The sequence below is a fragment of the Neophocaena asiaeorientalis genome, unplaced genomic scaffold (genome assembly GCF_003031525.2).
Source record: "Neophocaena asiaeorientalis asiaeorientalis breed wild unplaced genomic scaffold, Neophocaena_asiaeorientalis_V1.1 scaffold65, whole genome shotgun sequence".
Classification (NCBI taxonomy): Eukaryota; Metazoa; Chordata; class Mammalia; order Artiodactyla; family Phocoenidae; genus Neophocaena; species Neophocaena asiaeorientalis.
In genome coordinates this window covers 6,693,438-6,719,381 of record NW_020173215.1, presented here as the reverse complement: position 1 = coordinate 6,719,381, position 25,944 = coordinate 6,693,438, and the positions used below count along the sequence as shown (strand labels likewise).

At 34.8% G+C, this 25,944-nt stretch overlaps 1 protein-coding gene across 1 annotated transcript in view; it reads right to left on the bottom strand.

Moving 5' to 3' along the window:
* Window positions 1-7,234: 7,234 nt before the first annotated feature.
* LARP1B (La ribonucleoprotein 1B) overlaps window positions 7,235-25,944 on the bottom strand; it is a 113,640-nt gene continuing 94,930 nt past the window's right edge. Inside the window, exons 15-19 of the mRNA XM_024745178.1 lie at window positions 16,254-16,414; window positions 15,768-15,912; window positions 10,812-10,921; window positions 9,951-10,078; window positions 7,235-7,919 (exon numbers count right to left, since the gene is read on the bottom strand). Coding sequence (XP_024600946.1) covers window positions 7,674-7,919; window positions 9,951-10,078; window positions 10,812-10,921; window positions 15,768-15,912; window positions 16,254-16,414 — 790 coding nt within the window. The 3' untranslated portion in view covers window positions 7,235-7,673. The remainder of the gene's footprint in view (window positions 7,920-9,950; window positions 10,079-10,811; window positions 10,922-15,767; window positions 15,913-16,253; window positions 16,415-25,944) is intronic.

Below are 25,944 nucleotides of genomic sequence, written 5' to 3'. Positions count from 1 at the left end.
GTTTTATGGTAAATGCTTATTTTGAGAAGAATCATAATCCAACTTTTTAAAGAAATCTAATGCAAGAGAAGGTTTTTGTCTGCTAAAAACAAATCTATCTGGCAGCTATTTTTAAAATATTGTATCTTGGGAATTCCCTGGCAGTCCAGTGGTTAGGACTTGGCACTTTCACTGCCAGGGCCTGGGTTCAATCCTTGGTCGGGGAACTAAGATCCCATAAGCTGCTCTGCGTGGCCAAAAAAAAAAAAAAAAAAAAAAAAAAATGTATCATAAATAGGAAATGGAAAATTTTATCAGGTGAAATAAAATGAGGACTGACAGTAATTGTAGTATATATTTTGTATGGTTTGATAAAAACATGTCCTAACTCTCATTGAATAACACACCAACCAAAAATACACACAAAACCTTACCTTTAACAGAAGTATTTGTAAAGCACAGAAATTCAATAAGTCTTATGAGTTTATGAGAGCTCAATGAATCATTAAAGGTTTCACCACTGTGTGGCCCCTGATGGCTTTCTCATCTAGGGTAATATTTGGGATGGGTAAGGGCAATGGCTTTCTTTTATAACGTGGGAAAAAACTATTAGGAACACGAGCATATTAATGGATAAATCAGTTTTAGGAAAGAGTACTTACGGAAGTTGAGAATCTGGAAATTGATTCCTTTAAAATTATCTGTGCCTGTGTAAACTCCTCTGAAAGGATTTATGTACTCTTGGGCATATCCCCAACTTGAGCACCACTACATTATACCATAGTTCCTTGACAACCCAAAAGAGTTTTCAAAAGTTTGTTTTTAACAGACTTGCAAGATATTTTGATGCCTCCCTTGGTTCTTACACGGTATACTCTGGTTCATGCAAAAGAAAGTAAGTGGCAATGAGTGGCAGTGGGGAAGTCACTGGAGTGTCACTGAGCCTGGGAGAGGCCATGAATCATGGAAAGGCAGATTCTCATATCCTGCCCAGGGACTGGATATTTATGATGAGGCAAAAGTAATAGATTGTGGTGATGTTTGGAAAACATAATGAGCAAAATTGTTAACTGAATAAAAAAGACGAAATAACTAAAAGTGAGACATTACCATAATCAGATTCATGATCTGGTGACTGCTTCATGGAATTCATACCCTTGTCAGTTGTTCAGAGTCAGCAGAAATAACAGCATCTAAGAACCCTACTTCTTTTCTCATGGAGGTGAGAAGGGCAGAAAAGTGTTCATAACGTTATTATCCTAGGACAATGAAACAATGACAAGGAATCTGACTTTACTAATTAAAATGTTTTAAGTAGATTAATTTCACATGAAGATTTAAAATTACATTCAAAGCCTATTGGAGAAAATATGTTTACATACCTGAAGATAACTGGTCCAGTTCTTAATCCTAATAATAGCTAATGTTTACTGAGTGCTTACTGCACGTCAGATAACTGTGTTAAATGCTTTACATTTAATCTTTATAACACTATGAGGCAAATGCAATTTTGTAGATGAAGGACTGTAACTTAGTGAGGGGGGCCAGGATTCAATTCATGTTTCTGACAAATAAGCTAAGTTATTTCTAGAGCAGTGGTTATTAAACATATTTGGGATCATAAATCCTGGCAGAAATCTGATAAAAAGCTATGGATTATCTCCGCCAAATAACTTGTAAGTATGTAAAATTCTACATATTAAATTTTGGGGTCTCACAGACCTTCCCTCTCAAAGCCCTTCTACTGACGCATTAAAAGTCAGTCTCACCTTAGATTATACTTAAGGGCATTCAACTAGAAACCAGAAAATTTTAACATTAAAAACATTACAGTACTATGATTGTGTTCATGTTGTAATGAAGGTCTAACATACCTTAAAATACCTGAGAGAAAGGTATTCAATTTTGTAGACTTAACATGCTACCCGGAAGAAACAAAATCAAAACAACAAACAGCACATTCTGCTTTTTATCTGAAGCAAATATGTGTAATATATTGGTAGAAACCATTCTGTTAACCAAATCATGTCTTTAATTGGACAAGTTAAAAACAGGCTTATTGTAAAGAATTCAGAAAATTGGTAAAAAAGTATAAAGCCAGAGGTGCTTCCTGTTAATTAACCCATGTGGCATATTTCCTTCAAGCTTTTTAAAGACTGGAACACCATTATTTCTGAATAGAATAGTATCTAGTATCTTCAGTTGACAATAGTAACTCTAATGTAATGGAAAATTTCAGTTGTATTCTGAATAAAATGTTTAGTTTTTATTTTACTGTAGCTAATTCTAGGAAAATATTTAAACACGAGTGATATTGTCACTAATCATGATTTCCCCCCGTAAAGAGGATTTACCATATAGCACTTAATATATTTAAATATTCCACTAGACCACTCGTTACGGCAGAAGATGCCCAAGATAAAACAACTTTACAGTCTTAACCACAAGAATATAATCTTGACTTCATAATCGTTAAGAATCACAGCATTTTGAGTTCTGGAGTCAGTGTTCATACGTTCCAATATTTCAAGCTATTGAAGAACAGTCTGGCTAAGATGACTAGCTCGAGGTCTGGAGCTAGACTATTTGAGTATGAATTCTTGCTCTGCCATTCAACTAACTATGTGATAACGTTTTGTTCTAGTCATAAGAGTACCATCTAGTTTTAAGTTTCTCATATTTCAGGCAGGATTTAACTACACAGGTTAGCTAGACAAACAGACACATCCTAAAATTTTCTTGCCTTGTTTACAGCTCAAGAGTTAATCACAAATAATGCCAATGAAGTACTTCAAATTTTTAAGTGAAATGACAAAAAAAGAAACCAAAGCAACAGCATTTTTATCTTTAACCATATACACAACTTAATGCTGCTACTGTATTTATTTACTAATAACTAAGCACAATTTGGCATTGCTGTAACAAGGTAATCACGAATTGTTGAGAACATGTGGCTATTAGGAATGCAAGAGTAATTGATATAATTACATATCACCACAAGATGGAGTGAGAGTTCAATACACACACACACACACACACACACACACACACACACACACACACTCACGCCTCTCAAAAGACTTACTGATCTTATTCCATTCTGCCATCTAGTGGCAATATAATTAGGTATTACTCTCTTGGATCAGTCTCCTATATAATAAAATAAAAATAAGCAGTTTCATAAGAGTTAAGAAATTAGGTGAAAGATAAGATTAAGCACAGAAAGAGGTAATATCATTCAGTATAATGGCAAGGAGAAGCATGAGAGAATGTCAGAGTGAAGTCCCAAACAGGCAAAACAAGTTTAAAAAATAAAATCTATTTAAAAACTAAAACGATATCTATTTTAAAATATAACTTTCTTCTTTAATTCCTTTTAGTATAAAGAACTCCAAAGATGGCTTCAACTATCCCTTTAAAAGGACAAGTAGTTTAAACATTTTAATGTTGTCTTTTTTATTTAATAAAATTGAAAACTATAAAATCACAAGGAAGGAAGTTCTCTAGGAACTTACACATATTTTGGGTAGGACTATTTAGATTTATAGTCTATATTATTTTTCTTTTCATTGAATAACAATGCTTTTATTTGCTTAAGTTTCGCATTTGGAAATTAAGGGGTATAATTTTTAAATTTTTTACCAAAAAAATGTACATACTATGTCAAACATACATAATCAAAATTAGAAAGCAAAGGGTTAATAGTCTTGATAATTAAAAAAGCTCTATAAATCAGAAAAAGACAATCACTCCAAAAGGAAAACATGAAAGATATGACCAAGCCATCTACAAATAATGTAGTTAATAAACAATAAAAAATATCACTCATTAGTAACCTGATTAAAATGATGATCTTAATAATGACATTAAAATAATATTTTTTGCTTCTCAGTCTATCAAAGAGAAAGATTTATAATAACCAGTTTTGGTGAGGACATAGAAAAGCAGATGCTGTTGGTAAAACTGTAAACTGTGCAACCATTCTAGAGTACGTTGAATGGGAATACATTTTTACTTAGATTTTCAACTTCTAGAAATTTATGCTAGGCAATAACTCCAAGTTTATACACAAAAATTTATCTGTAGGGATATCATTAATTAAATTGTTGTCTGTAACAGCCCAAACCTGGCCATATGTAAAATTTCAACCATAGGCGATTCAGCTAAGTAAACTATGGCACATCCATATGCTAGAATACTACATAACTTGTAAAAGTCATGGTGTAGAAAGATTAATGACATCAGAAAATGCTCACCTCTATGTGAAAAAGCAGGTTATAATGCTATATGTATAGCATGATACCAATTTTTTTTCTTTTTTAAAAAAGTACTTTATTTTCCTCTTTGTGCTTTTCTAAATTTCCTAATTTACATGTATTGTTTTTATAATCAAAATAATATGATAAAATTACTAATTTATTACACATCACAAAACTCTTGATTACTGTATTTTCATATAAAATATAAAATTTTCCAATCAAATTTACATTTGCATATTTAGGTGAGTGGAAGTAATCTTAGGTTAAATACAGGTTTCAGATGTATGTGTTCAACACAAAAAGGATACTGAGAAAGATTCTTAGATAATTTTAGGTAATTTCAAGAGACCACTTAAAGCTAATAAGCATGGTTTGGAAATTCCTCACTGAAAAGCCAGAACTACATCTGCACTTAAGAAAACATTTTAAAATTTATTATTCTAAATCTATTAGTTGTTTTGCATTCTCTTTCCAAGATCTAAGTATATTTTCTGAATATTCAAATTTGACTCTTTCTTAAAATTAAAATATCAAAATGACCTCCCCAATATTAAATATCATAAAATTGCAGATTATCATTTATTCATGGAAATAACCTAATGAAAGTCTCCTATTTACTAAATAATAGTCCACTTATCCAAAGAAGATATTTATTTCAATACTGTCATTCTGTCAGAACAAGACACCAAAAAGAAAATAATAAATTTAGTGTATTAAACTAGCTGCTTCTTGCCAATACAAGAAAACATATAAGCTAAATAAAAATGGATGTAAGTTTAACACTGAAGCTTCATTCACAACATATTGGGTGGGCCAAAAAGTGCATTCGGTTTTTTAAGTAAAAATAAAAGACACATTTTTCATTTTCACCAAGAACTTTATTGAACAACGTATTCACCTTTTTGTTCCACAACCTTCTGCCATTTTTCAGGCAACTTCGTAATTCCATCTTCCCAAAACTTTTCATCTTTTTGAGCAAAGAACTGTTCCAGATGCCTTTTGCAGTCTTCCAGGGAATTGAAATTTTTTCCATTAAGAGAATTTTGTAAAGACTGAAATAAATGGAAATCCAAAGGTGCAATGTCTGGTGAATATGGCGGTTGAATCAGAACTTCCCACCCAAGCTGTAACGATATTTGCGTGGTCATCAAAGAGACATACAGCCTTGCGTTATCCTGATGGAAGATTATGTATTTCCTGTTGACTAATTCTGGACACTTTTCATCGAGTGCCGCTTTCAGTTGGTCTAATTGGGAGCAGTACTTGTTGGAATTAATCGTTTGGTTTTCCAGAAGGAGCTCATAATAGAGGACTCCCTTCCAATCTCACCATATATACAACATCACCTTCTTTGGATGAAGACCGGCCTTTGGTGTGGTTGTTGGTGGTGCATTTCGCTTGCCCCAAGATCTTTTCCATTCCACATTGTTGTACAGTATCCACTTTTCATCGCCTGTCACAATTTGTTTTAAAAACGGAACATTTTCATTACGTTTCAGTAGAGACTCACATGAGGAAATATGATCAAGATGGTTTTTTTCACTTAACCTATGTGGAACCCAAACATCAAAGCGATTCACATAACCAAGCTGGTGCAGATGATTTTCAACACTTGATTTGGATATTTTGAGTATGTCAGCTATCTTCCACGTGGTATAATGTTGATCTCAATTATTTTTTCGGTTTGATCCCTATCAACTTAAACTGGTCTACCCAACCGTGGAGCATTATCCAGCAAGAAGTCTCCAGCACGAAACTTCACAAACCACTTTTGACATGTTTGATCAGTCACAGCTCGTCCTTCACACACCGCACAAATGCTTTTGTGCGTTTCAGTTGCATTTTTACCTTTCTTGAAATAATAAAGCATAATATGCTGAAAATATTGTTTTTTTCTTCCATCTTCAATATTTAAATGGCTACACAAAAATTCACCAATTTTGGTAAGTCTTTTTTTAATGCACGCTGATCTGCCAGCTGTCACATACAATCTAACAAAATTGTCTCAAATAAAGTTAAAGACAACTAAGTGCTACTAGATCCATCTTATAGAAAAAACTGAACGAAACTTTTGGCCCACCCACTACAGTGGTCTTCTACTAGCAGAATTTGAAAATTACATCTTTTCAGCCGTATTCTAAACAAAAATAATTAAAAATCAATTCAAATAATTTAGAATAAGTGCTTTATTTTAATTCCCACAAAACTGAAACTATCATTTACGTCAGTTGCAACAGCAATAAAAATTAGAAGTCAATTCGTTTCTTGAAAACACTTTTTATAAGCATAAAACAAAAGTAAAGGACACAAAAAGGTACTCCTTTTAAACTGAAGATAATCTGATTACTTGTGACATACACACCTGCAGATGTACAAACAGCAAATGCATTCAAAACAGTGCAAGATTTAACTAATTTAGGACAGTATTCCAACCAATCCCAACTCAGTTTTCAATTACTTGTGCAGGCTTATATAGTCACAAAAAGTAAATCTCTTCTAATATGCAACTGGCTGATGCCAATTCAGAACATTCCATACCAACACAACAATAACTATGGAAATCATGAGGTAAGACTAATGGGGAAAAAGGCAAAACCCAACATCCAAAGTGCATATGCTTCAATATAACTGCAATATATTTCCACTTTTGTAAAAAAAAAAAAAAAAAAAAGTTTTTTTTTTTCAATTACTTGTGCAGGCTTATATAGTCACAAAAAGTAAATCTCTTCTAATATGCAACTGGCTGATGCCAATTCAGAACATTCCATACCAACACAACAATAACTATGGAAATCATGAGGTAAGACTAATGGGGAAAAAGGCAAAACCCAACATCCAAAGTGCATATGCTTCAATATAACTGCAATATATTTCCCCTTTTTTAAAAAAAAAAAAAAAAAAAAGTTTTCTTTAAACTATAAATCTAAAAGAAAAGCAAATGTATCATTTCACATTCTTTTTCTGAATTTAAAAAACATATACATAATTGTCCTTTGTTTTTGATAAGTTCAAATATGAATTGACAGTGGGGTTATTGGATTCTTTAAGAAAGCTCTATAGAATAGATGACTATAACATACTATATCTTCTTTAAGAAGTATGAGCTGAAATGTTAGGCATTCCTTGTGTTGTTTTTGTATATATTCAAGGAATGCTGTTCTTATAAACAATGGCTTTGAAAACGAAATATATTATTTCAAATATATATTTGAGACCAAAATATATTACTAGAGGATCTCTATAAAAGGTTACCCAAATTAAACTTATTCATGAAGTCAGGGAAAACGTTTTTAGAATTTATTTTTCTAGAAAAAAATGCTGCCATTTTTCTTCCTTTTTCTTTTTTCTGATTATCACAATTAAACATCAGAGGATTTCCCCCAGTACATACTGATGTAAATGTTGATTTCAAGGGCAAACAACTTTCATAAGAGTCTATTTCTCAGGCAGTTCACCATGTGTTGAGACTGAGGCAGCACTGTTCTGGTGTGAATTGTCACTGGACTGCTGTGAAGTACTCCTTCTGGGAGAGTTTGTTGGGACCCGAAGCTGACTGTCAGGTGTAGGCTTAGCAGCACTCGGCGACTTTGTAGAGGAATTAGATGGAAGTCTGTGACGATTACTCGCCTCATCAGAAGTAGATGAATGTCTTTTTCTTCCAAATTCCTCACCTATAGGGGGCTGCAAATTATGAAAGACAACATAGTGATGATTTTACTATTTTCTCCTCCCTTCAAAATCTAAGGCCAGACTTTTATAACAGAGGGAAACTACGCCGGCACTTCAGTAGATTTTGTTAGTATAATGAAAACTTAACAGCAATTTAAGGTATTAAACTTAAATTTCCTCCTTATCAGTCAATTCTTTCATTCAACATGTTTATTAAGCTACTCCTACGTTTTAGGGCTTGAACTAAATAGTAGGGCATAAGGATAAGGCTGGGTTCGTTGTCTCTGGGAAAATGTTTCAGAGAGGACATTTTCCTTCTTTATGAAACTTCTGTCAGTTGCAAAGCATTTATAACTCTAACCCCTTTCTTCTCCAAACTTCCACAGCATTTAAAATGCAAATAGTCATACTTAATAGCACTGATACAGGAAAACATGACACAAATTTAAAAGCAGAGGTCTGAATTCTTGTCTTCTGTTCAGATAGGGCAAAAATCACTAGTATTATAAAGCAGGGACATCTTGTGACAGAACTGGCTGGACCACTCTAGAAACATAGATTTTTTTTTTTTTTTTTAATTTTTGGCCATGCTGCAAGGCATGAGGGATCTTGGTTCCCTGAGCAGGGATCGAATGTGTGCCCCTTGCATTGGGAAGTGTGGAGTCTTAACCACTGGACCACCAGGGAAGTCTGAAATACAGCTCTTTAATTCCAGAGATGGAGGCACTCCTTTTAACTCCATCCCTGGGCTATCAAATCTATTTACACAAAACTACAAAAGACAAACTAATTATAATACTAAGCAGAGATGAACCTAGCCTTCCTTTCACCTCTCTCTTTTCTGCTCTTTTTGATTCTTCTTTCCTTATTTCTCTCTTCTCTTCTTTCTCCTTTTCCTTTATCTTATTATGCTCATCCACTTCTTTTCTTAAAATGTTTTCCTTCTCCTCTTGAAATCAAATTGTCTAAACCCTATTCTCCTGTCTCTACACATGCACATAACACTCTTACCCTAATTTTATTATGTGGGGAACCATAAATCCATGTTACATGAGCACGTGTTATGGAAACTATAGGATACAAGTACATAAAAAGTGAAAAATTTAAAAACTGCTAGTGAGGGGACTTCCCTGGTGGTCCACTGGTAAAGAATCTACCTTAAATGCAGGGGACGTGGGTTCAATTTCTGGTCAGGAAACTAAGATCCCACATGCTGTGGGGCAACTAAGCCCACGTGCCACAACTCCTGAGCTCACGTGCCTCAACTAGAGAGCCTGCGTGCTGCAGACTACAGAGCCCACATGCTCTGGAACCTGCACACCACAACTACAGAGTCCACAGGCCCTGGAGCCTGCACAACACAACTAAAGAAGAGAAAACCCACACGCCACAACTAGAGAGAAGCCCGTGTGCCACAACGAATATCCCGTGTGCCGTGACTAAGACCCGACACAGCCAAAAATAAAATAAAGAAATAATAAAGAAATCTTAAAAAAAATAAAAATACATAAAAACTGCTAGTGAGAAATGAGTAACATATCCATATAAAAGTTACTAAATCCATAAAATGTTTATCATGCATATCAAAATTAAAGTGAACTGACCATTGCTCCATGGTCATGTAAGATACTAACATTTAGGGACTCTGGGTAAACAGAATATATGGGAATTTGCTATACCATTTTTGCACCTCTTTTAAAGTTTGATTTCAAAACTGGAAAGTTAAATTTAAAAAATAAAAATTATACTGGGCTTCCCTGGTGGCGAAGTGGTTGAGAGTCCGCCTACCGATGCAAGGGACACGGGTTTGTGCCCTGGTCCGGGAAGATCCCACATGCCGCAGAGCGGCTGGGCCCATGAGCCATGGCCGCTGAGTCTGCACGTCCGGAGCCTGTACTCCACAACGGGAGAGGCCACAGCAGTGAGAGGCCCGCGTACCGTAAATAAATAAATAAAAATTATAAAATTAAACTTAAGAAAGTCACTGATAGCTCAAACATAAGAGTAATAAAAATAATACAGGGGAAAGGACTTAAAACTTACGTCAACATGGAAGTCTTCCAACTTCTTAAAGCTACAGAGGTATTCCTGAAGTTTGGGGTCAACAGACTGTGTCTTAGATTGAGAATATTTTAGGTAAGCCCAAAACTTTTCTAATCCATACAGCTGACCTAATAACAAAGAAGAATATACATGATAAAATATATAGAATCTTTAAAAAATGATTCATATTGGATATGATCCTACCAGCATTAAACCATGTCTTCTATGTACACTTTATCTAGATCTTGAAGATAAGACATTCTAATGAATAATGGTAGCTAACATTTATTGAGCATTTGCCATGTAACACGTATTATTTAAGTGGTTTATTGTATATTAAACTAATTTGAACTATATACAACCCTGTAATATAGGTGCTCTTGGGTATATTACTGATGAGTAAACTGGGCTAACAAGGTTTTGGGGTTTTTTTTGTTTGTTTTTCTAACAAGGTTAAGTAACTTACCCATGGCCACAGAGCTACAAAGTAGGGGAAATGGGATTCAGACTTACGGATCTAGCCCAGAGTCTGCACTGTTACTCACTGTGCTATTCCACCTTTCCAAGCACACTTGCTCATGTTGCATAGAATTTTCATGTAATGGAACATCAGTGAGTAGTCATGTGTGTCAAATGAATAAAGACAAAATACAAATAAGGAAACACTTTGGAGGGGCTATTTTCCAACATCTCACAAGTAAGACCTTCGTACTATATGGTGCTCTATCCTTCATCACAAACCATAATAGTGGCCTGAAAGTCTTAAATAGTCTGCCCTAAAAAAAAGTTACAAACTCCCTATTTATTGACAGACTCAGATTTACAATTTCCAAAGAGAATAAGTTTATTGTTTTATTTTACCAGATTCGTAGTCTTTTTTGGTTTCTTCTTGGAAATCCTTAAAAATTTCTTGTCTGAATTTTTTTTCCAGTCCATAACTATAAAACCTGAACAGACATTCTAATCCATACCTGTGGGAATAAAATAAAAAGTTTATAATAAAATTTTTCCTATGACAATGCAAATAGTCATATTTAACAGCACTGATACAGGAAAACATGACACAAATAATCTCAAAAAGTGTTCAAATGTATGTAATTTTTAGTACGCAGATTTTTAGCTGAAGTGGTAATTAGTAATCTACAGCTGGCTTTGCTATTTTTGTCGACTCAGGTATAGCATCTCATGGAGGTATACTGGGAATATGCAAAATAAGAGGCAGCCCTTGGACAACTACACTATGGCTTCTTTGAACAGACACAGGATCTCTCCCTGGTATTTCTGAAGAACTCCCTGGCATTTTTCCCCGGTATTTCAAAAGATTTAGTGACAAACTGGCAATGTTTTAGATTTTTTTCCCAAACCAAGGCTTATAATGGTGTGTTAGTACATGGTATTAAATACTCGAACATAATCTCTAGGAAGATAAAGACCATACTCTTGGGCCACAGACTCTAGGTGTGGTTGACCCATTCAACTATAAAGGGACAAACCTAATTAAATGTCTCCTAAGAGAGCCTTCCTGCTTATAAAGTATATTAAATAAAATATAGTTTGCCAAAAGAATTGTATCACTGCATAAATCAGAAAAATTTGTTTCTTCTTACAGCTACCTAAAGAACCTGAGACAAGTTTTGGACAGTGGATCAAGAAACTACATGGGCTCAACCTTCAACTAATGGTGATGAGCAGAACCCATGAGAGTGGACATGGACAAGGTCAATGGACAGCAGTAACGGGACCATCCAGCTCATTCAAAGAAAGCATGTCACAATTTAGAAAATCCCTCATGTAGAATCCTTAAGTCATTCTGGGTGCCTCAGTGGAGGGGAGGCTATATTTCTTCATTCCTGGTATCATAATACTGCCCAACCATTATTCACAGGAAGAAGGGTGTGTGTATGTGTATGTGTATGTGTGTGTGTGTGTGTGTGTGTGTGTGTGTGTGTGTGTGTATCCATGCATATGTCCTTTGTAACCAGCTTATTTACAAGATAGAGAGTGACGGTCTCTCTGGAAGAATAAACAGGTTTCTTGGTAAGATGGCAAGAGGAATGCAGAACTACCAACCATACACTAACCTGAGCCCTTTCCTTTGGTAGCCATAAATGACACTATTCCTTGAGCTTGTATGACTGAGGCTAAGGGGACTGAGTATTAAAGGAACAACAGTTCAGAATGACAAACCTGTCTTAATACTCCTCTTATGGGATCATATTATATTGATACCAGTGGTTCTCAACCTTGACTACATATGTGAACCATCTAGGAAGCTTTTAAAAAATGCTGACGCCCAGGCTCCACTCCAAACCAATGAAATCATAATCTCTGGGGATGAAGCCAAGGCTTCTTTCTTTCTTTCTGGAAAGCAGGATTGAGAAATTTTAGGTTTTATCAAGTAAATGACATTTTAGAGGAATGTTAGGATTCTTAGATTTTGGGTAAAGGCCAACTGACTACTACAATATCTGGATTTCTAGTCTTACTTTTTAGGAAACTAATTCCAAAGATCAAAAATATGACATTAATAATACAATCCAAATATGCAGCATAAATGCTGGAGTAAAGAGCAGGGGCAAATGACCAGTCTCTCAGTTGTCATTTACTCACTGACCAATCACTGTGAGACAGCTTAGATGAGTAGAAAACAAAAAGGCTGAGACCCGGAAAGAACTACATTTGAATTCTAGGCTTATAATCATCTCTCTAAAAATGGGGATAATAATATCCTACTTTTCAATAATAGATAATATTTGTAAAGCACTTAGACCAGAGCTGGCACATTGTAGATATGTATGTAATTAATGTTACTTCTCTCCTTTCTTCTTGAAACCATCCTACTGCTAATGTTAGTCAATGGATATATTCAGTACTGATCTTCTTCCTAATAAAAGTAACCATTTATTGAGCACTTACTATGTATCAGGTAGTATGTTAAGCTATTATAAACATACACAGAATACCATAGGAACAAAGAAGAGGAACTCCCAATCTAGACTTGGGTATAAATGGGATCAGGAAAGTTATAGAAAGTCCTGAGGAACAAACAGAAATTATTTGCATAAATAGCAAAATATGCTGAGATTAATTATAACAAATGCTTTCAAACTTTTCTAAGTCCAATAGTAAGAAAAATATTTTACCTTGTGACCAAGTCAACACTCACATATATACGTGTGTACATAAAAACATATGTTTTGTAAATAATTAAATTTGTATTTATGTATGAATTGTAAAACATATTAACCTTACTATGTTCAGTGCAGTCTGATATTTTCTATTTTTTTAAGTAAGTCAGAACCACTAAACTGATTTCACAACCCACTAACGGGTAGCAAAACACAGTTTGAATGAGAAAATCTAGATCAGCCACTATGAAGAACAGTTTGGAGGTTCCTTAAAAAAATAAACATAGAACTACCATATGATCCAGCAATCCCACTCCTGAGCATGTATCTGGAGAAAATTACAATTTGAAAATATACATGCACCCCAACGTTCACAGCAGCACTATTTACAATAATCAAGACATGGAAGCAACCTAATGTCCATCGACAGATGAATGAATAAAGAAGATGTGGTACATATATACAATGGAATGCTACTCAACCATAAAAAAAGAATGAAATAATGCCATTTGCAGCAACATGGATGGACCTAGAGATTGTCATACGAAGTCATACAAAGACAAGTATCATATAGATATCACTTATATGTGGAATCTAAAAAGATGATACAAATGAACTTATTTACAAAACAGAAACAGGCTCACAGACTTTGAAAACAAACTTATGGTTTGTTTTCCAAAGGGAAACGGTGAGGGGAGGGATAAATTAGGAGGTTGGGATTAACATATACACACCACTGTAGATAAAATAGATAATTAACAAGGACCTACTAGCACCGGAAACTCTACTCAAACTATATGGGAAAGAATCTGAAAAAGAATGGATTATATGTATATGTATAACTGAATCACTTTGCTGTACACCTGAAACTAACACAACATTGTAAATCAACTACATCCCAACATAAAATAAAAAATTTTGAAAGAAAGTAATGGCAAATATTGCCTTCAGTGCCAACTCTGATAAACTGGCAGTAGCTATCAAAGCTGTGATAAGAAAGACTATAAATCTGAATTCAAGAATAATATTAAACAATGCTGGGATTGATTTAGAGATGTCAGTAATGAACAGAGAAGAGGGAAAAAGAGGTACACATGCCATTTATTTATCATTCCTGATCAAGATCAAGATTCTAGATGAAAACTAAATGGGCTTTATTTTTACACAAGTCAGTGCAAATGTATATTTTTTTTCAAAGAAATTTATTTGCATATCTTGTATTCCTCTTGATCACAATATTGATTAACAATAGATTCTTATTTGAGCTTTACAAGAGGAATCCATTTTTAGAACCTGAAGAAGGGTAAATTTAGGTAAATACTGAGTGGAAAATTATCTTTTTTCTTCTTCCATATCATCTTCCTTCCTCCCTTTTCCCAAGAATGAATAGCTTAGCTTGCATGAATCCATTTCATGTTCCTTCTCATCCTCTTGGTCTGTTCTCAATTCAGCCCTATTGGCACAAATTACCCTGAACATTCCTCATGGAAGCAAGATCTAACCTAGACAAAAAGAAGAGTTAGCAAAGCAGAGGGAGGATGAAGAGAAGAATAAGCAGAGGTAAGAATATGTACAGATGTCCAGAGGCTAGAGAGCTCGGTTCATTTGGAGAACATGTAGTTCAGTACCACGGTTGCCTAGAGGACTACAGTTGACCCTTGAACAACATGCACTTTAGGAGCGCCAACCCTCCCACAGTTAAAAATCTGAGTATAACTTAAAAGTTGGCCCTCTGTATACACGGTTCCTCCATATCCATAGTTCCTCATCCACAGATTCAAGCAACCATGGATTATGTAGTACTGTAGTATTTACTATGGAAAAAATGCTGCATATAAGTGGACCCATTCAGTTCAAACTGGTATTGTTGAACAGTCAACTGTAGTAGGAAAAAATGAGACTGAACAGGTGTGTCAGGATGCATCATGAGAGACCTTATTTTTTCTTGTCTCAAGGAATCTTAACTGGTTTGGCTCTAAGCATGTAACAATTTGAGGATGTATATGCACATCCAAGGGAAATCTGTAATGGTAGGGGCAAGAGAGAGAAAAATCTGTCTTTCAAATTACATTTGGCCTTTGTACCAGCCCCTAACATGGTTCCAAACATGATACCCACAAACTTGTGTAGTCCCCTCCTACATTATACCAGGGTTGGTCTGTGTGAACACTGTAATATGGCAGAAGTGATGTCACTTTCAAGTGCAGGTTAAGTAAGACACCAAAGCGTTCATCTTGGAAGTTCTCCCCCTTTCTTAGATCATTCACTCTGGGTGAAGTCACATCGTGAAATGCCCTATGGGGAGACCTATGTGCCAAGGTATTGAAGCCTCCTGCCAATATCCAAGTGAATGAGCTTGAAGAAGATGCTCTAGCCTGAGTCAAGTCTTCAGAGACTGCAGCCCTGTCCAATACCTTGACTGCAATCCTATGAGAGAACTGAACCAGAGCCACCCAGCTAAGCTGTTTCTGGAGTCTTGACCCTTAGAAACTATGAACTAATAAATATTTGTTGTTTTAAGCTTCTGCGTTCTGGGGTAATTTGCTATGCAGCAATAGAAAACTAACACAGTCTTTCTCCCAGTTATCACGTGGTACTTTCACAGTTCAAAATCAGGCTACTTCCATACCAGTTTTTAGTATTTTTAAAAAATTCCCTCCAAGTGTAAAAATATGAGAAAATATTTGACCTGTAATTTTCTTTTGCATCTTCCCAAGCAAGTTGTCTAAATTCCTCATACATTGTTTTATTGAAGTGATCTCTGAGGAAAAAGGACCAGAAACGAAAGAGGGTATTCATTTCTTGGGACTGGCCAATTCCCAAGTGTTTTCTCTCTGGAAAAAGTCGAAACAGCAGATGTTTTACATAGCATAAAATAAAGAAAATTGAAACATATTAATCCCCAATTGGGTTTCTTTTAAACAAAGAACAAATAATCCATTTTCTGACTCACTGCTCAAATTTAAGCATTTGTCAATAGTAACAAGAATATAGTAAGCTTTATTTCCTAATGTGTCTAAGCTACAAAATACATGAATAAAGAATATATATGAACACATTTACTTAAGGCAATTTTAACAAAGGACTATTTTAACCTGATATTAAATGTCACAACTTGAATTTTTTAGAATTATGTTTTAATTTTAAAGATAGCTATATAAAGGAAGGCTCTTACCACTTAGGCATCTTCTACGATACTTGTGATACACTTGTTGGGTAAAGCCATTTTCCTTCAAAAGTTCGTGAGAAGGATGCTGGAACTTTGGTAATGAATGAGGAGTACATCCATAACTTCCTACTAGTGGTGCACCTTCTGAAGGCGAAGCATTTGAACTGCTGTTTGAGGAGGGGGAAAAAAGCCTTCAAACTGAAATATCAAGAACCAAGTGTTTAAACCAATTTGTACTATTTGTTTACTGAGATTCTGAGCAGTGGAAAAGGCATTAGTCCCTAAAACTCTCCTAAACTAATGATACACAGATCTACATATGAATTGCTATCTATGTTCAACACATGGGTAAATTCAGAAGTTGATAAAGGACATGGTCATAAATTCTCAAACTAAAACAGTAAGTAGAAGCAGATAACTGACTAGCTAGCTTACTCTTCTCTTCCAGATACATTATTAATTTAGTTTATATTTGTTTTTTCTTATAGTACTGGGGAAATTTTCAATTTTCATGAGTAATTAGGTTAATGATATAAATTGAATAAGTGTATAAAATCTGGCACAAAGGCAATATTTTCATTATCCTAAAGACATACCTGTAATTCTGTAAATCAATTTCACTTCTGAAATTTCGCCTGTATCTATCTTTTCCTTTTCATCTTCACTCTGTTATTCAAATTGAGGCTTTCCTCCTCTTTCACTTGAATTGGTCTCCTTGTTTTTTCAATCTCCCTCCTCTATACTGCCACCACAATGATCTTCCTAAGACTGCTCTAAATCAGTGGTTCTCAATGTGTGGTCTGTAGATGCTTGGAGGGGTTCCCAAGAACCTTTCAGAAAGTCTGCAAGGTCAAAACTATTTTCACAACAATACTTAGACATTATTTGCCCTCTTCACTGTGTTTACATCTGTACTGATAGTACTAAACAATGGTGTATAAAACTGCTGATGCAAACTGAGTCAGTGGCACCAAACTTTACTTACTAGTGGTTATACTATTCACTGCTATGTACTTGAAAAAAAATTTTTAATGCCAGTTTCACCTTAAGAGTTCCTTGATGAAGCAAAAAAAAAAAAAAAAATTAACTTTATGAAATCTCAACACTTGAGTACATCTCATTGTGTGTGACAAGATGGGACAGAAGCTTTAGTTTTGCAAAATGAGAACACTCGAGATATTTCACAACAACGTGAATATACTTAACACCACTGAACTGTACTCCTAAAAATGGTTAAGATGATGAATATTTCATGCTATGTGCTTTTTATAACAATTAGGGGGAGAAAAGCACTTTTGTAGCATATCAAAATATGATGGCTGTTGTTATGAACTAAATGTTTGTTGAATTCCTAACCCCCAATGTGACGGTACTAGGATGTAAAATAAGTCATGACACTAGAGCTCTCATGAGTGGGATAAGTGCCCTTATGAGAGGAGACACAAGAGAGCTTCCTTCTTCTCTTTCTGCTCTCTGCCATGTGAGGATACAACAAGATGGCCATCTGCAAACTAGGAAGCAGGCCCTCACCAGATATGGGATCTGTTGGCACCTTAATCTTGGATCTGTGAGAAATAAATGTTTGTTGTTTAAGCTCCCCAGCCTATGGCATATTTGTTACAGCAGTACTAACTACAACAGTTGTCTTAAAGCACTCATGCGATAAAATTGTGAGCCAAACTGTTTTTTTCATGGAATACCACTTTTAATTAGAAGAATAGCCAACAAATTATGGTTATTCAGACTTCGCTTTGTGTCAAACATTTCCTTGAAAATGAACAAAATGAGTCTGTAACGTTCAGGAAAAATTCGAGCTTTCATGCAAAAATAAGAATTTTGGAAACTTTGTATTTGTCACCATGAGCCTAGTAATTCCCACTCATACCTAAACACTTATCTAATGAAATCAGTGCTGGGTTATTTTTTAGGAGTTTGTGTGTGTTGTAAAATATATATGATATTTGTAATTTTAGCCATTCTTAAGTGTATTACTCGTCAGCATTAAATATTCACAATGTTATATAACTATTACCACTACCTCTACCAAAACCTTCTTTATCATCCCCAACAAAAACTCTATCCATTAAATAATGAATAACCCCTTTCCCTCTCCCTGCAGTCCCCAGTAACCTCTATTTTACTTTGTCTTTGACTATTCTAGGTACCTCATATAAGTGGAAACATACTATATTCATCCTTCTCAGTCTGCCTTATATCACTAAGCATGTTCTCAAGGTCCATCCATGTTAAAGCTGAAATCAAAATTTCATTCTTTTATATGGTTGAATCATATTCCATTGTACGTATATACCTACTATGTTTATCTAGTCATCTGCTGATGGACTCTAGTGTTGTTTCCACCTTCTGGCTATTATGAATAATGCTGCTATAAACATGGCATAAAAATATCTGTTCAACTCCCTCTTTTCAATTCTTTTGGATATATACCTAGGAGTCAAATAGCTGGGTCATGTGTTAGTTCTGTGTTTTACCATTTTGAGAAAATGCCAAACTGCTTTCTACAATGGCTGCAGCATTTTATATTTCCAAGAGCAATGCACAGGGTTCTAATTTCTCCACATCCACACAAACATTTGCTTTCAGTTTTTTTGATTATACATATCTGTATTAGTCAGCTCAGCTGCCATAACAAGATACCACAGACCGGACGGCTTACACAATAGAAATTTAGTTCTGGAGGCTAGAAGTCCAAGATCATAGTGCCAGCAGTGTTGGTTTCTGGGGAGGCCTCTCTTCCTGGCTTACAGAGAACCACCTTCTCATTGTGTCCTCACATGGCCTTTCCTCTGTCTACACGCAGAAAGCGAGAGATCTCTGGTGTCTCTTCCTCTTCTTATAAGGTCAGATTAGGGCCCCATCGTATGGTTTCATTTAACCTTAATTATCTCCTTAAAGGCCCTATCTCAAATACAGTCAAGCAGGGGGGTTAGGGTTTCAGCATATAATTTCAGAGAGACAATTCAGTCCATAACACCATCCTAATGGGTATGAAGAGATATCTCATTGTGGTTTTTGATTTGCATTTCTCTAATGATTAATGATATTGCACACATTTTCATGGGTTTATTGGCCATTTGTATATCTTCTCTGGAGAAATGTCTATTCAAATCCTTTCCCAATTTTTGAATTGGGTTTTTTGGGAGACTTCTATATATTTGGAATATTAACCCGTTATCAGATATATAATTTGCAAATATTTTCTCCTATTCAGTAGGTTGTCTCTTCACTCTGATAGTTTCCTTTGATACACAAAAGTTTATAATTATGATGAAGTAAAATTTATCAATTTTTCTCTTTTATTGTCTGTGTTTTTGGTGTCATGCTCAAGAAACCACTGTCAAATCTAGGGTCATAAAGATGTTCCCCTACATTTTCTTCTAAGAGTTTTACAGTTTTAGCTGTTAAGTTTAGATCTTTGATCAATTTTAATTTTTCGGTATCTGGTATAAAGTATGGATCCCATCTTTTCACACGTTGTATATCCAGTTTTCCCAGCAACATTTGTTAAAAAGATGACCCTCTCCTTCACTGAACAGTCTCAGCACCCTTGTAGAAAATAAACTGACCATATATGACAGATTTTATTTCTAGACTCTCTATTCCATTTGTCTATACATCTGTCCTTATGCCAAAACCATACTGTTTTAATTATTGTAGCCTTGTAGTAACTTTCAAAGTTGGAAAGTGTTGGTCCTCTGATTTTATTCTTCTTTTTAAGGTCATTTGGGCTTTTCAGGGCTCCTTGCAATTCCATATAAATTTGAGGATCAGCTTTTCCATTTTTGTGAAAAAGGCTATTGGAATTTTTGTAGGGATTGTGTTGAATCTATAGATCACTTTGGATTGTAATAATGTCTTAACAATGTTAAGTCTTCCTATCCACGGAAATGGATTGTCTTTCCATTTATTTAGGTCTCCTATAATTTTTTCAGCAATGTGTTTTGTAGTTTTCAGTGTATAAGTCTTTCACCTCCTTGGTTAGATTTATTCCTAAGTATTTAATTTTTAGACGCTAATGTAAATAGAATAGCTTTTTAAATTTCCTTTTCAAATCATTCAATGCTGCATATAGAAACAAAAGCTGATTTATTTGTATTTTATACAGTGTAACTTTGCCAAATTTGTTTATTAGCTTCAGTTTCTTTCTTGTTGATTCTTTGTAATTTTCTATTTATAGAATCATATTTGTGACTAGAGATAGATTTACCTCTTCCTTTCATATTTGATGTCTTTTCTTTCATTTTCTTCTCTATTAGTTCTGGCTAGGACTTCCAGCACAACAGTGAATACCAATGGCAAAAGCGTGTATCCCTGTCTTGTTCCTGATCTTAGGGGGACAGCTTTCAGTCTTTCACCATTGAGTATAATGCCAGCCATGGGTTTCTCATAAATGCTTTTTTCATGTAAGGAATTTCCCCTCTAATCCTAGTTTTCTAAGAGGTTTTAATCATAAAAGGAAGTTGGATTTTGTCCTTTCCTATGTCAATTGATATGATTATGTAGTTTTCCCCTTAGTTCTATTAATACGATGTATAATGTTGATTTTCTTATATTGAATCACTCTTGTACTACTGGGATAAATCCCGCTTGCCATGGTGAATAATCATTTTATTATGCTATTGGATTTCATTTGCTAATATTTTGTTGAGGACATATGCATCTATATTCATAGGGATACTGGCATATAATTTTATTTTCTTGTGATATCTTTATATAGTTTTGGTATTAGGGTAATGCAGGCCTCAGAGAATAAATATTCTCTTCAATTTTTTGAAGGAGTCTGAAGAGAGTTAGTGTTAATTCTTCTTCAACTATTTGGTAGAACTTTGGTAGTGAAGCAATTTGGTAGTGAAGCAATTTGGTCCAGAACTTTCTTTGTTAGGGATTTTTGATTCCTGATTTGATCTCTTTACTTCTTATAGGTGGGTCGAATCTTCTACTTCTTATTGAATCAGTTTAAGTAATTTATATGTTTCAAGGAATTTATGTATTCCTTCTAGGTTACCTAATTTGTTGATGTATAGTAATTTGTTCATAGTATTCTCTTAGGATCCCTTCTATCTCTATAAGGTCAGTAGTAATGTCTCCATTTTCATTTCTGATTTTAGTTACTTATATCTTCTTTTTTTCCCTTGGCAGTCTAGCTAAAGAAAGGCTTGTCAGTTTGTTGATCTTCTTAAAGAACCAACTTTTGATTTCACTGATTTTCTCTACTGTTTTACTCTTCTCTATATTGTTTATTTTTACTCTAATCTTTAATATTTCTTTCCTTCTGCTATCTTTGTTTTTAGTTTGCTCTTCCTTTTTGAATTCCTTAAGGTAAAATGTTAGGCTACTGATTTGTGATTTCTCTTCTTTTTAAATGTGATTTCTCTTCTTTTCTCTTTTTTTAGTTATAATTTTCCTGCACCCCATAAGATGTGGTATGCTGTGTTTCCACTTTCATTAATCTCTAAGTACAGTCATCCCTCAGTATTCATGGAGGATTGGTTACAGAACCCTTCATGGATGCGAAACCCATGGATATGGAGGGCCAACTGTAATTTCCATTGCAATTTCTTCTTTGACCCATGGGGTACTTAAGAATGTGTTGTTTAATTTCTACATATTTGTGAATTTTCGTTTTCCTTCTGTTAGGGATTTCTAACATCATCCTACTGTGGTCAGAGAAGATACCTTGTGTGACATTTCTTTTAAAATCTATTGAAACTTCTGTTACAGCCTAACATATGGTCTATTGTGGAGAATGTCCCACATGTACTTATGAATTTGTATTCTTCTATTGCTGGGTGAAATATTCTATAAATGTCTGTTAGGTCTAATTGGCTTATTATGTTGCTCAAGTCCTCTATTTTGTTAATCATCTTATGTTGAGATGATCTATGCATTACTGAAATCAGGGTATTGAAATCTCCAACTATTCTTGTAGAACTATTTATTTCTCCTCTCAATTCTGTCAGTTTTTGCTTCATATAACTCCCGAGGGGCTATTAGTCACATAAATGTTTATAATGAAACTTCTATTAATATGTAATGTCCTTAGTTCTTATAATTTTTTTGGATTTAAAGTGTATTTTGTTTGATATTAAAATAGCCACCCCAGCTCTCTTAAATTTGCATCTTTTCACTTTCAATCTATTTGTGTCTTTGAATCTAACATGAGTCTCTTGTAGACAGTATATAGTTGGATCATGTTTTTAATCCATTCTGCCAATCTCTGCCTTCTGATTGGAAAATGCAATCTATTCATATTTAAAGTAATTACTGGTAAGGAAGGACCTGCCATTTTGTTATTAGTTTTCTATATGCCTTATAGATTTGCTGTCCCTCCTTTCCTCTCTTATTGCCTAACTTTTGTGTTATTTCTTTTCCTTTTGAATAAAATATTTTGATCCCTTCTCATTTCCTTTTATATATATTCTATAGATATTTTCTTTGTGGTTATCATGAGGATTACACTTAACAAAAACTCTGCTCTTATACACCTCTGTTCCCCACTTTCTGTTACTGATGTCATAAATTACATCTTTATACACTATATACCCAACAACATAGATTAGTAATTTTTTAATGCATTTGTCTTTTAAATAACATATAAAGTAAAAAATGGAGTTACAAATTAAATTACAACAAAACTCTTACCAAAGTTCTTTCTTTCTTCAGATGGCTTCATGTTACTGTCTAGTGTCCATTCATTTCAAACTGAGGACTATCTTTAGCATTTCTTGCTGGGCAGATCTAGTGGTAATGAACTCTTTCAGATTTTTTTTTTTTTTTTTAATATAAAGACTTTATCTTTCAGAGGAGTACTAGGGTTACGGCAAATTGCGTGAAAGGTATAGAGAGCTCCCTCATACCATCTGCATGCCTTGCTCCCCACACAATAGCTTCCCCCACTATCAACATCCAGCACAACTCCCATCAGAGTGGTACATTTGTTACAACTGACAAACCCACACTGACACGTCATAATCACCCAAAGTCCATAGCTACATTAGTGTTCTCTCTTGGTGTTGGATATTCTACGGGTTTGGACAAATGTAAAATAAGATGTAGCCATCATTAGAGTATCATACACAGTATTTTCACCTCCCGAAAAATCCTGTGTTCCACCTGTTCATCTCTTCCTCCCCCCAACCCCTAGAAACAACAACGGGTCTTTTTATCTCCTCCATAGTTTTCCTTTTCCAGAATGTCGAATAGTTGAAATTTGTAGCCTTTTCAGATTGGATCCCTTCACTTAGTAATGTGCATTTAAGGTTCCTCCATGTCTCTTCATGGTTTGATAGCTCATTTCTTTTTTCCACTGAATAATATTCCATTTTCTGAATATACCACAGTTTATCCATTTGCCTACTGAAGGATGTTCTGGCTGCTTCCAAGTTTTTGCAATTATGAATAAAGCTGTTCTAAACATCCATGAGAAGGTTTTTGTGTGGACATAAGTTTTCAGCTCCTTTGGGTAAGTACCAAGGAGGGTGACTGCTAGATTGTATGGTAAGAGTATGTTTAGTTTTGTTAGAAACTTCCAAACTGTCTTCCAAGGTGGCTGTACCATTTTGCATTCCTACCATCAATGAATGAGAGTTCCTGTTACTTCACATTCTCACCAGCATTTATTAGTGTTGACAGTGTCCTGGAATTCGGCCATTCTAATAGGTATGTAGTAGAATCTCACCGTTGTCTTACTTAGCAATTCCCTGCTGATAATATGATGTGGACTATCTTCATGTGCTTATTTGCCATTTATACACCTTCTTTGGTGAAGTGTCTGTTTGTCTTTGGCCCATTTTCTAACCAGGTTTGTTGTTGAGTTTTAAAGGTTCTTTGTATATTTTGCATAATAGTCCTTTATCAGATGTGTCTTTTGTAAATACTTTCTGCCAATCTGGGGCTTGTCTTTCCATCCACTTGACAGTGTCGCTCACAGAGCAAAAGTTTTTCATTTTAATGCAGTCCAGCTTATTGATTTCTTCCTTCTCAAATTTTGCTTTTGGTGTTGTATCTAAAAAGTCACTACCCAATCCAAGATTAGGTAGATTTTCTCCTGTTATTTTTATAGTTTTATAAAGGAGTTCTATAGTTTTGTGTTTTACGTTTAGGTCTGTGATGCATTTTGAGTTATCTTTCGTGAAGGGTGTAAGATCTATGTCTAGACTTAATTTTTGCATGTGAATGTCCAATTGTGACGGCACCATTAGTTAAAAAGATTATTTTTGCTCCTTTATCAAAGACCATTTGACTACATTTATGTGGATCTATTTCTATGTGGATTTTTTAATTGAAATTTTATGGAATATGTAGATCAAGTTGGGATGAACAACTGATATCTTGACAGTATTTTTTTTTTACACCTTTATTGGAGTATAATTGCTTTACAATGGTGTGCTAGTTTCTGCTTTATAACAAAGTGAATCAGTTATACATATACATATGTCCCCATATCTCTTGCCTCTTGCATCTTCCTCCCTCCTACCCTCCTTATCCCACCCCTCTAGGTGGTCACAAAGCACCGAGCTGATCTCCCTGTGCTATGGGGCTGCTTCCCACTAGCTATCTACCTTACATTTGGTAGTCTGTATATGTCCACGCCTCTCTCTCGCTTTGTCACAGCTTACCCTTCCCACTCCCCATATCCTCAAGTCCATTCTCTAGAAGGTCTGTGTCTTTATTCCTGTCTTACCCCTAGGTTCTTCATGACATTTTTTTTCTAGTTAAATTCCATATATATGTGTTAGCATATGGTATTTGTCTTTCTCTTTCTGACTTACTTCACTCTGTATAACAGACTCTAGATCCACCCACCGCATTACAAATAGCTCAGTTTTGCTTCTTTATATGGCTGAGTAATATTCCATTGTACATATGTGCCACATCTTCTTTATCCATTCATCTGATGATGGACACTTAGGTTGTTTCCATCTCCGGGCTATAGTACATAGAGCTGCAATGAACATTTTGGTACATGATTGTTTTTGAATTATGGTTTTCTCAGGGTATATGCCCAGTAGTGGGATTGCTGGGTCATATGGTAGTTCTATTTGTAGTTTTTTAAGGAACCTCCATACTGTTCTCCATAGTGGCTGAACCAATTCACATTCCCACCAGCAGTGCAAGAGTGTTCCCTTTTCTCCACACCCTCTCCAGCATTTATTGTTTCTAGATTTTTTGATGATGGCCATTCTGACTGGTGAGAGATGATATCTCATTATAGTTTTGATTTGCATTTCTCTAATGATTAAAGATGTCGACAATTCTTTCATGTGTTTGTTGGCAGTCTGTATATCTTCTTGGAGAAATGTCTATTTAGGTCTTCCGCCGATTTTTGGATTTTCTTAAGGTAGGATTGTATTGCTATATACTTCCCTCTTAGAACTGCTTTTGCTGCATCCCATAGGTTTTGGGTCATCGTGTTTCCATTGTCATTTGATTCTAGGTATTTTTTGATTTCCTCTTTGATTTCTTCAGTGATCACTTCGTTATTAAATACTGTATAGTTTAACCTCCATGTATTTGTATTTTTTACAGAACTTTTCCTGTAATTGATATCTAGTCTTGTAGCATTGTGGTCGGAAAAAATACTTGATCCAATTTCAATTTTCTTAAATTTACCAAGGCTTGATTTGTGACCCAAGATATGATCTATCCTGCAGAATGTTCCATAAGCACTTGAGAA